This window comes from Rutilus rutilus (genome assembly GCF_951802725.1).
Source record: "Rutilus rutilus genome assembly, chromosome: 15".
In the NCBI taxonomy this organism is placed as follows: domain Eukaryota; kingdom Metazoa; phylum Chordata; class Actinopteri; order Cypriniformes; family Leuciscidae; genus Rutilus; species Rutilus rutilus.
The window spans coordinates 3,114,808-3,131,114 of NC_140220.1; the positions used below are offsets into that span (position 1 = coordinate 3,114,808).

Consider the following 16,307-nt stretch of genomic DNA (forward strand, 5'->3'; position numbering starts at 1 on the left):
TTTTTGGAGTAACCAGGTTTATTTAAATAATGCAAGTCACGTTTTAACAAGTAGTGTTTTAAGACGAATTATAAGACTCAGTATGATTTATTCAACTTTATTTGCCAAATCCTGGAACACTGTGAAAAAATAAAAGGTGTTGCTGTAAATCGAGAATTTACATAATAGCTCAAAATAATTGATAATTCTACTGACCTTTACACCAATTGACAATGAGAAGTACATTCACATTATGGATTATACAAAATAAACTATACAATACAGTATGGTTTCCAGCTTTAATTTTTGGTGTCCAAAAGAGAGAAGGTCAACACAGTAGATGTGTTTGGATGAAAGCCTGGGAGCAAAGCAAGTTATATAAGCATTTGTACAAGAATCATACACAAGTCCTTCATAGTTACACTGCAGTGTCTGCGAGAACGTTTGCTGCTTCAAGATTTTTTTCAACCTCATTGACTTTAGTATTTGTTTGTTTTACCTTGGTGTTTTTTCTAATTTTATGCAGAAGTTGGTCATAAAACCACTCCAAGTCCTGGTTGTCATCGGGCCACAGAAGGTATCTTCTGTTCTCAATGTAGGATCTCAGCTGTTCGTACTTCAGTAACCTGTACTGCGGTATGTTCCCTACAACCAGCACCACCAGAATGTCCTTTAGCTCCACTAGCATCCTGCACTGTGCCAGGGTGAAGGTTTCTAGGCACCAGCCATCCTTGAGGAAACGTTCAGACACCACACAAAGGGTTTTATGACTGTTCTGGATTGCGTTTCGCATGTTGGTAAGATGGTCCTCCCCGGGTATGAAGTCTCGCTCCTCGAAGCAGCAGCGGAGTGTGTTCTGCTCTGAGAACTGAGAGTCTAGTCTGTTCAGCAGCGCTCTTTCTACCCACTTCATATCCCTGGAACTAAAACAAAGATACACATCGTACAAGAATCGATCAGGTTCAGGTTCCTCTCGCTTTCCATCCACAAGTTCGCCAATTAGCTTTTTGTAAAGATTGAAGATGTAGCCACGCCGACGGACATAAATGATGGCGCTAGCAGTGAGTAATATGATAAGTGCGGTACAGAAAATGAAAAGCACAAGCCTTAGTTTTTCAGATCTCCTCTCTTCCTCTTCATCCTCACATTGTATGTTGGCTCTCACAACCGGAACCATGTACTGATCCTCAGGACTTGCACATATCACATCCTCAATGGGGTGGAAAATGGTTACGTTGGTTTGATTGAGCCATGTTTGGAAATCCCTTAGCTTGCAATCGCACCGGAAATCATTTTTGCTCAGGCTGAGGTAGTGGAGGCTGCTAAAGAGATTTGGATCCACTGAATAAATATAATTATGTTCAAGACTAAGTATTTGAAGACTTTCAGGGAATATACCATTTGGAAGGTACTTCAAAGAGTTGAAGGACAAATCCAATAAGATCAAAGAGGTAAGGTCTTTGAAAATGTCTTTGGGAAGTGACTGTAGGAGGTTGAAACTCAGAAAAAGCTGCTGTAACTTGTGAAGATTGTTAAACACATTTAAACATTTTCCTTCTGACCAGATAACTTCCAATCCAGCAGATGCAAGATCAAGGATTTGTACTTGTTGTGAAAGCACGTTATGTTCGTCATTAGGGCAATAAACAAGCTCGTTGCCTCGGAGAACAATTTCCACAATTTGAGGAAATCCCTCTAGTATTGTGTAGAGTTCAGACATGGATGAAAACTTGTTAAAATGCAGGTCAAGGGTTGTAAGATTTTTGGAAATTTTGAGTAAATCAGACACAAATGTAATTTTGTTGTCACCCAAGTAGAGCTTCTCCAGGTTTGGTAAGGGGTCAAATCTATCGACATATTTGAGAGCATTTCCTGTTAAGTTTAGGTTGAGTAGATTTGGAAGCCCTTGAAATGACTTACTTCCAAGCATCCATATATGATTACAAGACAAATCAAGCACCTCAAGCTTCTCTAGATTCTGAAATGTTTGAGAATCAATATTACCAAGGAAGTTTTTGGACAGGTTTAGCTTCAGCAAATTTGTCATACCCAAAAAAGCACTGTTTTCAATCTTGTTGATCTGACTTTCTGCCAATGTAATTTGTTCTAGACTTGACAAATAGCTAAATACTGAATATGACAGAGTAAAAATGCGTGAATTGGAGAGATCGGAAATCTTAATACCACTCGCCTCAAGACCCTTGAATGTGAATTTGTCTGGATCTTTTGAATTACTAAAAGAAGATTTGCCCATGCTGTAACTGTTACTGAGAATGAGACTTTGGATTTTGGTACCAGTGATTGCATTAAAAAAACGCTTTGCCATGTTAACATTAAAGCCGTTTCCAGACAGGTCTAATTCAGTTATGGACATGTTCTTAAATGGGTTTCCACACTTGTCCCATCCTAACCAGTACTCGTTCATGTCTTGCAGTCTCACGGAGGACAGTTTCAGAAGCGTGAAATGTTTACCCTGAAAGCCGAGGAGCTCTTCTTCACAGATGCTCTTCACTTTGTTGCGAGAGAGATCGAGCCAATGGAATCTCCTCATGTTTATAAAGAATGATGCCGGCTGGATTCTTTGAATGTTGTTCTCACGCAAGTCAAGCATCTCGAGAGACACCAGAGGTTTGAGGAAGTCAGCAGACAAAATGGCATCATCTAAACTGCACTGAGTGAGAGTGAGACTTTTAAGGTTGCATAATCCATTTAACGCTCCTGTATCCATTTTCAGGAAGTGGTTGTAGTCTAGTTTAAGTGATGTTAAATTAGCTAGTCTTCTGAATGTATTGTTTCTGATCACAACTCCTGGTGTTTGGTGCATCAGTATAAGGGCTTGTAGTCCGTCCAGAAGAGAAAAGGATGTTTCGTTGAGTTCAGCAATACTGTTGTTACTCAGATCCACTTTATTTACATGTGTGGGCAGCTCTGGCACCTCTTGAAGACCTTTATCAATGCAGAGGGCGACAGAGGCGACAACTGAACACACTGAGGTGCATTTCACAATTTGAGTGCTGATGCATAATCCAAGGAGGATCAGAGATAATCTGTGTTGTTCTGCCATTCTGAGATCCCTGTAGAAAACAAGTTACAAAATTTACCCACACATTTTTTTTTTTTACATTTTATCATTTGCTCAAAGATTATACTCCACAGCAGCATGCAGGTATGCAGGAAACATTTTCACAAAGCCTTTATGTATAGTGCACTATAAAAGTATTTTAATGTATTATTTATGCCTTGTAATGCACGTCATAATGCATGGTATGGTCTTATGAATAATTGTTACCACACATTTATAATAGCCTAAATTTCTTACATTCTTATCTATTCGCCTTTTAGAAGGTATAATGCATTAAAACATACAACAAACAACCAGTTTCTGATGTAACAATCAATCTGCAAATATTATAATGCATTTTAACTTTGGTTACAATGATTTATGAAAAGTTATAAAGCAGAGTATGAATACCTTCATAATGCAATACAATAAAGTCTTTAAGTAAAGTGTTACCAAATTTTAATTCTTGGGCAAAGTATCCCTTCCGAAAATTAACAATGATTTTACTTCAAATAATAATAATAAAACATAGTTACTATAGGTAAACCATGACAACCACAAAATAACAATGGCTTTGTTCTAACCTAAACACTACCCATTGTTTTAACATGGCATTTGTGGTAAAACTGTGTTTATACAAATGGTAATAAAAATGTTTAAAAAACATGGTTACTCCACTTTTACTCAAAACGGTTAATTTTCGTAAAATGTGCATTTTAAGTTTCTAAATACAGTGTGGTTAGCAAACATAAATGGGTTATCTGAATATGAAATGCAAATCCTTAATGTAGCCTAGTTCAGACTAAACCTACTGAATAAGGCATAAAGCCAAAGCCAGGACGTCTGTAGAACTAGTTTATCTTAGCCTACTAATTGTTTGTTTAACTAGTTCAAGGTTCAGTGAGTTCCGAGAAAAACACCAAAGTAGATTTAAATGTGGTAGCCTATTCGTTTTATTATAGGCTATAACCATACATACGGCATTGAGAGATTTGCAACAAAAGTCATGGTTAATAATAACTTATTAATTACCTGTTCGACCACAGTTTCTGAAGTCATTTGATAGTCACATATAGACAGGTAAAGTTTCAGAAGTTTCGTACGGCGATAACGCGGAGTTGATCTGTTCTTTCTTTCTTCGTTTCATTTGTGTTTCCCAATGTGTCTGAAATAGAAAACAACTTTCTGACCCCGCAGTGACTCGTTTTCCGGTGAAGAGTCATTCAGTGTGAGAAGAGAACAGAAAGTTCTAAGACACCCCAAACAAACTGTAGATTCAGCACAGGGGCGGTGTAGTTTTGTTAGCCTTTTCAATGCTTCCCCACAAAATGTGCAGTAGGCTATTCCTCCTCTCTCTGTGTTCAATTGTCTTGTAGCATACTATGGTAAGACCAAACTTTAGCGGCACTAGCAGTATGTAGGCTACTACATAGATGCAGTCATGTATTGATATAATTATGTTTTATTTATTAAAGAAACAGATCTAACACCGACCGATACAGTCATATGTCGTATTTTAACGCATATTTCAATACGTTATTGTGCCTGTGAACTGTTCAAACATAAGATACTGACTAGATTAAACATAGTGGAGTTCATCAATCATCATATAAATTAGTTAATTTAGATGCACGTTTTGGAATGAAATCGATTTATCATTATGCTTTTAAAAAAACTACCGCTCGAAAGAACAAAAAAAGCGCGGGCGCTTACAATTCAAAAAGTAACGGTCATTCTGGAGAACAACAGACACATTATTCTCGGGACGTTAAATCGCTTGTATGTGTGGGTTATCAGATTTTAAAATCCCTGGTACATCACATTGTATAAGATATGGTTGTTTTTGGCAGACTGAATCTGCCCCCTGCAAACAAAGCAGTTTAAAAAGGTAAGAATAGCATCGGTTGTTAAGACTTGTTAAAGTGATCTGTGCAAACAAACGAAACTTATAATATATTTTGCTGTATATGAAAGCTATAAAGTTATTTTAATGTCAGTGGGACACCATAAGGGGACACCTGAAGGCAGTTAATTTATTTTGAGAAGTTTGATAAACTTATCGGAGAAAGTTGTATTATTCCTCTTTTATGTTAAGGAGGAAATTCTGTCACAAAGGTTCTAGAAACTGTAAGGTATATATTTATAGTTTTATAATTTAATAAAATATTTGATGTATTTATATGATGGCCTATATTTTATTTTTCAAAATTAGAGTCAAAATTACATTAACACAAACAATACCAGACAGGGAACTAACTCAAACTGAAAGCTTAATACACAGCAAACAAAAGAGCTAACAAGATGATTGATGAGAACACAGGTGAACCGGATGATTAATCAAAAAACTGGGTCAAATGACAGGCACAGGAAAACCGGAACCAAAATACTTGCATCTAACAATGTCTGTCATTGTCAACCAGAAACAAATCAGAGCTCTTGTCTTGTCAATAGAAATCTGCATTAGCTGAAAACCTGGCCAAGTGAAAAGTATTATGTTAATTTTTTGCATGTAATATATGACCATAATTAATGTACTTCTGTGTTTGCATATTGTAATTCGAATAATGAGAGGTCGTGTATGTAACAGAAGCTAAATTAAATTGTGTACATTAGTCATAAAATCACTGTTATGTAAAATGTTGCATCCAATTTAATAAAGTTTCATTAATAAATTGTTTTATATCATTCAACACCATGGTGTAAGATGGGAGTTCAAACAAAAAGTAACTCTCTGCGCCAAAACCAATAAAGCAAAAGGGTTTTCGATTGCACAATGGAGCTGACTTCTCAATGGGGATGTTCTTAAAAGCAAGTGCCTAAAGAAGGACATGTTGCTATAAGAGCCTTTCAGTCTGATGTCACAACTGTGTGAAATAAATAGGATATGAATACAATATAAAGACTATACTGTTAGTTAATTACATTTTATTTATTTTTTCTTGTTATGGGAACAGGAAATGAATTTGAAGGCTATTCTTTGGTCAGCTATGTTTACACAAGGTGCCACTGAGAGATTGCTCTCTGTATAAAGCAGAGTGCAGAATGTTAATATTAGTTTTGCGATGTTGTCTTCTTTTTCGATGTGCCTTATTACAATGAAGGGATCATAACAGGAAATTTGGCCAGATGGTACTGTGAGGTCAACTAAGGATATAATATTGTACAATTTTCAATGAAGACCATAGAATTATAGTTGTCAGCCATGGTGAGATTTCAATTCAATTACTTAATCAGACACGTGACCCCGGATGTTGCTGTCGGGCCTTGTTGCTATATTTCCTGTTTAAAGGACATAGGCCATGACAACATTTGTCAATATTGAGGTTTCTTAACAAATTTCATTAATGTACAAACTGTCCAAATCCAAAAACATTAGGCCAGATTGTGTCATCATGTTTTTTTCAATAGTGGTTTCCTAGTTGTGCAATTTTGCCATGCAGTATTTAGGAAATAAGGTCAAAGTACACAGTGTCTTTTTATTCAGTTGCCATTTTTAGGTTGTACATTTATTTACAGATAAAGCAGGCATTTGCTTAATTTCTTAATTTCTAATTCATATTACATTATGAATTTACAAGCTCTGTTGGGAAGTGGTTGAAGATGTTTAGGTTTTGCAAAGTATCCTGAGGTCTTTATCCACTTCTGCAATCATTCTGCTATAATTAGCATTTCAGACATTTAATGAAAATATCAGCAGGTTCACAGACAATATTTTATATCAGCTATTTTGTGAGAGAATAGAAATAGAATGTTATGAATGAAATATTCTTTCATTATAAATAACTCATCACACACACATATATATATGGGTCATTGACGAATAAGGTTTTTAAAAGTGTAAAAAAATAGAATGGAGATATAACTATATTTGAAACCATTTTTTAGTTTTCCTAGGTGTTAACAATAAGATTGTGTGGTTTGTACAATCAATTAACACTGTTTTTTGTCATTTTTTACAAGAAGGAAACAATTTGTCACCAAAAAAGTCATTGGGTTTAACCACTGATTTGAAAGTTAAAAACTGATTTGACATTGATGTTGAGATAGTATATAGTGTGTACCACAGAAGAAATATTAAATAAAATTATCACTGATCTCATAATCATTTATTGGACTACTCTAAACACTCCAACATATTCAAGTAAAACATTGCACAGGGAAAGGAGAAAAAGAGCCTTATCTGCTTTATATTTGTATTATTGTAGTTCCTTTAGTTATTAAAAACAATATTATTCCATTTAAATATTTACTATATCGGTTTTACCGAATGACCTTTTGACACTTCAAAATCTTTAAAATGCCTTTATATGTAGTAAAATATAATTAAAACCTTTTGGATTCAGTAAAAGAGATCAAGTTGTACTACCTTACATACTTTGGATGTTATATATTTGTTTTTTTATTATTATTAAGGCCTTTGGACAAAAAAATGACCCGTCACGTCATTGACCCGTATACACATAGAAAACACGAGAAAATGCATTTCATTATGCATTCTAACTAATTGGAAACCTTAGGTGATTAGGTAAGGTTTTACAGAATGCATAATCAACAAATATACCATAATTATACTGCTGTGTTTGCATGGACATTCAATGCTTCAGGCTTTGTCTGGTTGGTTGGTTGATTTGTTTGATTAACCTTGGTATCTTTTCTTATTTCATGCAGAAGTTGGTCATAAAACCACTCCAAGTCCTGGTTGTCATCGGGCCACTGAAGGTATCTTCTGTTCTCAATGTAGGATCTCACTTGTTTGTACTTCAGTAACCTGTACTGCGGTATGTTCCCTACAACCAGCACCACCAGAATGTCCTTTAGCTCCACTTCCATCCATCTTTGTGCCAGAATAAAGGCTTCTAGGCACCAGCCATCCTTGAGGAAACGTTCAGACACCACACAAAGGGTTTTTCGACTGTTCTGGATTGCGTTTCGCATGTTGGTAAGATGGTCCTCCCCGGGTATGAAGTCTCGCTCCTCGAAGCAGCAGCGGAGTGTGTTCTGCTCTGAGAACTGAGAGTCTAGTCTGTTCAGCAGCGCTCTTTCTACCCACTTCATATCACTGGAACTAAAACAAAGATACACATCGTACAAGAATCGATCAGGATCAGGTTCCTCTCGCTTTCCATCCACAAGTTCGCCGGTGAGCTTTTTGTAAAGCTTGAAGATGTAGCCACGCCGACGGACATAAATGATGGCGCTCGCAGTGAGTAATATGATAAGTGCGGTACAGAAAATATAAAGCACAAGCCTTAGTTTTTCAGATCTCCTCTCTTCCTCTTCATCCTCACATTGTATGTTGGCTCTCACAACCGGAACCATGTACTGATCCTCAGGACTTGCACATATCACATCCTCAATGGGGTGGAAAATGGTTACGTTGGTTTGATTGAGCCATGTTTGGAAATCCCTTAGCTTGCAATCGCACCGGAAATCATTGTTCTTCAGGCTGAGGTAGTGGAGGCTGCTAAAGAGATTTGGATCCACTGAATAAATAGAATTATATTCAAGATTAAGTATTTGAAGACTTTCAGGGAATACACCGTTTGGAAGGTACTTCAAAGAGTTGAAGGACAAATCCAAAAAAAACAAAGAAGTAAGGTCTTTGAAAATGTCTTTGGGAAGTGACTGTAGTCCATTGGCAGTCAGAGAAAGCTGTTCTAACTGGTGAAGATTGTTAAACACGTTTAAACATTTTCCTTCTGACCAGATCAGCTGCATCGTTGAAAGTCCAAGATGAAGAAGTTGTAGTTTGTCTGAAGCCACTATTTGCCTTTGATTATAACAACTCGAAAACTTGTTACTTTGAAGAAAGATTTGTTCTATTTGAGGAAATTCCCGTAGAATTGTGTACAGATCTGACAAGTCCTTTAATCTGTTGAATTCCAGGTCAAGGGTTGTGAGGTTTTTAGCAATGTTGGATAAACCAGACAAAGATGAAATTCTGTTCTCACCCAAGTAGAGTATCTTCAGGTTTAGTAGGGTTGCAAATTCATGAACTGATTCAAGAGCATTTCCTGTTAAATTTAAGATGAGTAAACTTGGGAGACCCTGAAATGATTTATCTCCAAGAACCCTTATATGGTTATAAGACAAATCAAGCACCTCAAGTTTCTCTAGATTCTGAAATGTATTGGAATCAATACTACCCAAAAAGTTTTTGGACAGGTTTAGTTTTAGTAAATTTGTCATACCCAAAAATGCATCAGTTTCAATAATGTTGATCTCATTTTGTGTCAATGTAATTTGTTGTAGATCTGGAAAATGAGTAAATACTGAATTTGACAAAGCGAAAATTTTTGATTTGGACAAATCGAAAATTGTAATACCACTCGCCTCAAGTCCCTTAAATGTGAATTTATCTGGATCTTTTAAATTGTTATGACCAAAAGAACTGCCCATGCTGTAACTGTTACTGAGAATGAGACTTTGGATTTTGGTACCAGTGATTGCATCAAAAAAACGCTTTGCCATGTTAACATTAAAGCTGTTTCCAGACAGGTCTAATTCAGTTATGGACATGTTCTTAAATGGGTTTCCACACTTGTCCCATCCTAACCAGTACTCGTTCATGTCTTGCAGTCTCACGGAGGACAGTTTCAGAAGCGTGAAATGTTTACCCTGAAAGCCGAGGAGCTCTTCTTCACAGATGCTCTTCACTTTGTTGCGAGAGAGATCGAGCCAATGGAATCTCCTCATGTTTAAAAAGAATGATGCCGGCTGGATTCTTTGAATGTTGTTCTCACGCAAGTCAAGCATCTCGAGAGACACCAGAGGTTTGAGGAAATCCGCAGACAAAATGGCATCATCTAAACTGCACTGAGTGAGAGTGAGAATCTCAAGGTTGGATAATCCGTTAAACGCTCCTGTCTCTATTTTCAGGAAGTGGTTGTAGTCTAGTTTAAGTCCTCTTAGATTGGAGAGTCTTCTAAACGTGTTGTTTCTGATCACAAGTCCTGGTGTTTGTTGCTCCAGTTTAAGGACTAATAGACCTTCAAGATGAGAAAAGGATGTTTCGTTGAGTTCAGCAATGCTGTTAAAACTCAGATCCACAACGTTTACATATGTGGGCAGCTCTGGCACCTGATGAAGACCTTTAAATGAGCAGAAGGCAGCATAACCATGAACTGAACACACAGAGGAGCATTTCACAACTTCAGTGTTGATGCACAATCCAAACAGGATCAGTGTGAATGTATATCCCATTCTGAGAGCACTGTGAAAAAAAAAATGAAAAAAAAAAAAAAACCTTGAGTGGCTGTGCTATAAAGTTAATATTTATGTAGAACAAGTTTATTTTACTCATTGTTTGCTTGAGGTAAAGGTTCAGTGATAAAAAATAAAAAGCATATACAACGTAAAAAGGTTCTGATACATGCAGAAATCTGAACATTTTACTACAAAGTTGATGCCTAATAACAGAGCATTTAGCGTCTTACCAGGTTAGGTCCCTAATCCATACAGCGTTTTATTACGTCTTGTTGTGGTATAGCCTAGTATTAAATACTGAGAACGTTTCAATAACGCAACATTATCAGAGTTAGATAAAGAACTACCCGTCTTCCTCTCGCGTGAGTTTCGGCAAAAGTGAATTCTTCCTCCGTTCTCTCTCCCTTCATTTCATTTGTTTCTCAACATTTCTCAAATAGGAAATAACTTTCTGACGTAGTGATTCATTTTCCGGTGAGGAGTTCTGCACGTTTGAGTGCTGTAACTCTGGAAAAACTACCTTTGCTTCAGCTTCAATCATAAATTCGGAAGTTTTCAACGGTAGCATATTTTAACATTAACACATTTTGTTATTTTGGATTTTAGTTAGACCAGTTACAGAATCGCCGTTCATTTATTTACAAAAACATATTCAGCGTAGATATATACAATTGTACAACACAGTAATGATCAAGGATTAGCCAACAAAAATGACTGAACATTAACCCTTGCCACTCAAAGCAAAAAACACTAGCCTTTATGAGCAATGGACCAGTATGAAGTAACTTGTTCCTTACTGCCCACTAGAGAGCGATATTACCCAACATCACTATAGGAAAACCAGCAGAATCCGCTGTAGGAGGGCAATAACACTGGCCTATACTGGAAATAAAATAAAAATAGAACGTTTAGAAATAGTTCATTAATGCGGCACTGCGCATGTCTTTTCCAATCTGTCAGCATATTTGGACAGAGATGTTGAGTAAGCAAGAGAGAACGAAACAAGGTTCTGCAAATGAAATTTGCCACACGTTACATTAAAATATAGTATTTATTCTCTTCAAACACCACCATTTAGGAATACTGACATTAATGAGTAATTCAAACTTGTGCAAAGTTAAGTTTTTCTGACACTCTATAGCCTAATAACATGAGGGAAGATGCCCCCCTTAAAACAATGTGCATTTATGTTTAAAATGTAACATATTTAGATATAAGTTTAGCATAATGGCATCAGCCAATGTGCTATTATAGGAAATAAATAAAACATTTGCTAATTTTAGTTATTATTACATTTAAAAAATAATAATAACAACATGCCAATTCTGGGTGGCACATCTTACCCCAAGTGTCTAATTTCATCTTTTTACTTCAAAATAAAAACTATAACATTTTACTTTTACTCCACAAATCTTAAAACAATAATGTGGCCGCAAATCCATCATTAACAAACAGACACAGAAAAAACTTTGACATTCAACATAATAGCCTAAAGTGTCACAGAACTCTATTTCCCAGATATAAAATTAGATACAAAAACGTCTCAATGCGAAGTGAGCGAGGCCGACCAGAAAGACAATACAAGTTACAATGCAAACCATTATTGCCAAAAGACTGCCCAATGAGATTGACATTGGCTTGTCGGTTGGGGGTTTACTTGTAAATACAGAAACATCAAAAGGTGTTGAGCTTCCTGAACCATCGAAGTCTTCTCTCACACATTTGACCTTGTCCAAAAGCAAGTATCCTTCATTGCAGGAACATACAAACCCTCCAGGTGTATTTTCACAATCATGGTCACAGTAATCACTTTCGCATTCATCAATGTCAACGCAATTTTTTTCATCTTCAAGTAGGAAACCTTCGGGGCAGTCGCACTGGGCGTGGTTGTTGGGGTCACATTCAGCTGGGCACTGGTAATCTGTACAATGCAATATACATATGTGCATGTCCTTCGTCGACTGTATGAATCTATCATAGCATGAACATTGATAACTACCTTCAGTGTTGGTGCATTCGTGCTCGCATGGTGCAGACTCGCATTCGTCTACATCAACGCAAATGCCACTTTCTTTGTGAAAGCCGGGCTTGCAATCTTCGGGAGACATTGCATGCGCAGCTTCAAACACCGGCTCGCATTCCCCCTGCACACAAGCGTCCTGTTTGCTGCATGTAACTCGGTTACTGTCGAGTTTAAATCCAGGCTGACAGATGCATCTGATATTAGGAATGCTCCCATCGCATTTATAATCACACCCACCAACAAAAAACTCACAACTCCAAGGAGCTTGAAGCCACTCGCCTTCTAAACAAACGTGTTTCGTTCTCAGCGGCTGTAATGTCACTATTGTGCCTGGAGGAATTTCTTGGAGGAGTTCGCTTGCATTAAATCCAAAAGGAGTTTCATATACGATTGCTGGACCGTTGCTCAGTGGCTGACAATAATTGAGGTCTTCATATTCGCACAAATAACCATCGATTATGTCATCGCAAGGTCTTTCGGCCCATTTCTGAACTTTTTGTGACACTGAAGCACATAGTGGAGAACAATCCGCTCGGTCGCTTTCCCAGTTGATGTAGTGGCTTGCGTTGTCTCCAGTGACCCATTTGTATCCATTTAACCCATCATTTGCATGTGAACACTGATATCTCAGGCCAAGCCAAAAGTTTCCAGAAGTGCCATTCAACAATTTAGCAAGAATATTGGCCGATTTTCTGTAGCGTACGGTCATCAAATGTCCTCCTCTCTCCTGACAGACTCGCTGCGCCGAATCAAAACTCAAACTGTTGGTTTGGATGGCGAAGCATTTTCCCTCCACACAATGACCGTCACTGATTTTCCCTCCGTGAACTTTCAGTACAACGAGCGCCAGCGCCATTCCTATGATCTCTCTCATCTCTGCGGAACCGTTATGTACCGATATTCACCAAGTTATATATGGAGAAGTGTCCGTGCTGACAGAGGTGTGCCGTGCCGCATTTATAATGACATCCATGTCTCCAAAAATTAAAAGAAGTCCGTGTTTTCTGGCAGAGATCCCGGAGCGCCACTAACTTTCCACTAACACCCTCTCTCTCTCTCTCTCTCTCTCTCTCTCAGTCTGCGCGAATGTGTTTGGATACACGATATCCATCCTGAGTATTTAATTTCCAAATTAGTTACCGAGAATAGATGTCACCTTTTCACTTATGTTTTGGTCAAGCTATAGCCCACTCTTCCTAAGATAGATAGATAGATAGATAGATAGATAGATAGATAGATAGATAGATAGATAGATGGTAACACTTTACAATAAGGTTCATTAATTAAAGCTGCAGTCTGTAACTTTTTTTGGTTAAAAATTATCCAAAATATTTTTTTTAGCAAGTACATAACCACTCAGTGTTCAAAACTCTCTGCTTGCCTTAGCTCGATTCAAAACGGTAAGCTTGTAATAATGTTTTTAATTCCAGTGGTACTGGTGGATTTCCGCGGGAAATTCAAGCATGTCTTTGCGTCATTATGTCACATCTGTCCACATAAAGAAGAGTCTCGGCTAGTAGGCTATGAGTGTGAGGATGCTGGAGGTGGAGATTTATAGCCTTTTCTCACAGCACTTAATATAATTAAACTTATCAATTTGATGGCGGATCCAGAAAGGTTTAAATGACAATCACCAGAGACAACTGGAGATTCACCCTTTGTAAAATGCTAAATACTTCAGACTTTGTAGTGGCTACAGAAAAAAAGAGACTGCAACCGGCCCATGCGAAAACAAGGATAAATATCGGAATGGCATTAAATGTCACGCAATGCTGATGTTGTTAACATTAACAATTTGAGAACAAAGTATAATTTGCACGGTTTGACGTGATATGATAAGTGATCATTAGATTTAATCAGCCTAAAATTTCCCTTAGTCGGTCAGAACAAAAGTGAATGTTACTTGTTCAGACGACATTTTCCGGTGAAAATTCTTATGTTGGTCATACTTCTAAAAAGTAGAATCTCTGATGCCGAATGCCAGGATCCACACCGGCACGGCGACTGACAGCCGCACATTCTCCTCAAAACATTGGATTCATCCGCGCTGTGCCGTGCCGAGGCACAACCCACGTAAAGTTGATAATTCCGCGAATAACTGCAATTGCAGATTTCGAACAGAGATGGCGACAAAGAGGAAAAACTACGGACTGCAGCTTTAACATTAGTTCCCTTTCGAGAGGTCTCTCGCATTGCGTAAGGCTAGCATACGCTATGGGAAAACTCCTTTTCTCGAGAATATTGAAGCCAAATTTTTAAATGCAGTGCAGCTGCACAGCAGACAAAGATGAGCGACTTGTTCGGTCATTGGCTGTGCTGCGGCAACTGCACGAACCTATGGCGAGGCGGCTCAGACGCGCAAACCAATCAGGCTGCTTCGCGCCCTGGCATGTCAGAGCCCGCCAGAATGGGCGTGGCTTATGTCTTAATAAGCACCCTAGTGAATTTCTAAGGTGTTGTTGCAAATGCCTCGAGTCACGTGCGCCTCGTTCAGAGGCCCTCTCTTCGGCTGAGATCGTCACATCCTCTGCACTTTCTGTCTGGGCCGTGAACACGTGGAAGCTGCACTCGCCAAGGGCAGCTGCCCTGACTGGGACGGGATGACGACATAGCTTTTCAGCGGAACGAGCGGCCTGCGAATGAGAGTTGCCGTTCGTCCCCTCACGCCCCCATTTCACGCGTCATGCAGAGCCCTCTCGAGCTCTCTGCATGACCCAGACCGACACTATGAGTGAGTTTCATGACGCTCGCTGAAACTACGTCACTCACATCGCCGAAAGGAAGAAAGTGCTGCCGAGGCCGGACCAACCTCCATTTCTCACACATTTCCCAGTCCCCTCTTTAGTTCGGGCGGCTGGAAATGTCAATATTACAGCTAACGAGACTGTTATAAAACATGCACACCTGCAAACAAATGCTGTTTTACAGGCGACACAAAACATGGCGCTCTCTTCTCTGCTCACGCTAACTGTCTTACGTCATTCCCCCCTGTGGCTCAGTGGTGGAATCCAAGGCTTTCGCGTCAGAGACCCATATTCTTCACTGCGCTCGAGGCCAGCTTCCTTACGATACAGAAAGGGACTCTGCCCCTTGCGCCCTCCCGTTAACAACGGCAGGTTTAGAGTATTAATGAGCGTTCAAAAACAGATGAGCCCACGCCGTCCCCGCGTGACTCACATTCTACAGAGAGAGACTTTTTTCTCCTGTGCTTATTCACCAAACGGACGAGCCCACGCCGGCCCCTCCTACGCGTGACTCTTTCTCCATTGTTATCTAAATTTAGGCTGTGTGCCCATTATAAAGTATGCACCCCTGCACACAATCACTGTGCCAATAGCACACAAGCAGGAAAATAGCTGGGTGGCCGAGGTCCCTATCATGAAGCGGTCCGGCCCCAGATGGCATAATTGCCCCTTAGGCGTCAGAGCTCATTCCACGAGAGGTATGGCCTCGTCATGGGCTTGGTCAAGTGGAATACCTATTGAAGATATCTGTGCGGCGGCCAGCTGGGCCTCATCATCCACATTTATGAGGTTTTATAACCTGGAAGTTCCCGCTTTGCAAGCAAGGGTTCTTTCAATATAAAAGTGTAAGCACACCCCCTAAGCCATAGGGCTCGATACATGTCTGGTCCTGGCTGAACTCAAACTACGGTTCTTACCGTATACATACATTATAAAGGACTTGGCCCTGTTATAGGCCCATTCCTTGGTTCCCTATGCAAAGCTCGTCAGAGGACTGGCAGTTCAGAGGACAGGTGTCGTGCCGAAAAGTGATGGTCCGCCGAAAAGTGATTGCCGTCCGCGGGAGCGCGCGCAGCGTGTTAAAGCTGTATTGCCCAGTCTCTTTACGACTACAGCTGCTTTTATGTGGATCAAACAGACATGACTTGCAAATAAACATCAGCTTATGTCCGTGGTAATAGTGATTGAAGCCTAAAAGTGATTGAAGCCTCTACTTATTGATTGAAAGGTTATTTCTGCCCTGAAATTAGTTGATTATATTAATGAGGGTTATATTTGACTGATTATAACTCAC

General features: G+C 38.9%; 2 protein-coding genes across 2 annotated transcripts; both read right to left on the reverse strand.

Annotated features, from left to right (window-relative positions):
- Window positions 1–88: 88 nt before the first annotated feature.
- On the reverse strand, window positions 89–10,617 carry tlr5b (toll-like receptor 5b). Its single transcript, XM_084433405.1, has 4 exons — window positions 10,477–10,617; window positions 7,613–10,253; window positions 5,825–5,856; window positions 89–3,053 (listed from the first exon to the last, which is right to left on the reverse strand). Exons 2-4 carry the CDS (start codon window positions 10,241–10,243, stop codon window positions 398–400), a joined length of 5,319 nt encoding a protein of 1,772 aa, XP_084289531.1. The 5' UTR covers window positions 10,244–10,253; window positions 10,477–10,617; the 3' UTR covers window positions 89–397.
- A 1,003-nt stretch (window positions 10,618–11,620) lies between these two features.
- On the reverse strand, window positions 11,621–13,276 carry LOC311305145 (thrombomodulin-like). Its single transcript, XM_084432685.1, has 2 exons — window positions 12,246–13,276; window positions 11,621–12,167 (listed from the first exon to the last, which is right to left on the reverse strand). Exons 1-2 carry the CDS (start codon window positions 13,141–13,143, stop codon window positions 11,773–11,775), a joined length of 1,293 nt encoding a protein of 430 aa, XP_084288811.1. The 5' UTR covers window positions 13,144–13,276; the 3' UTR covers window positions 11,621–11,772.
- Window positions 13,277–16,307: the final 3,031 nt, after the last annotated feature.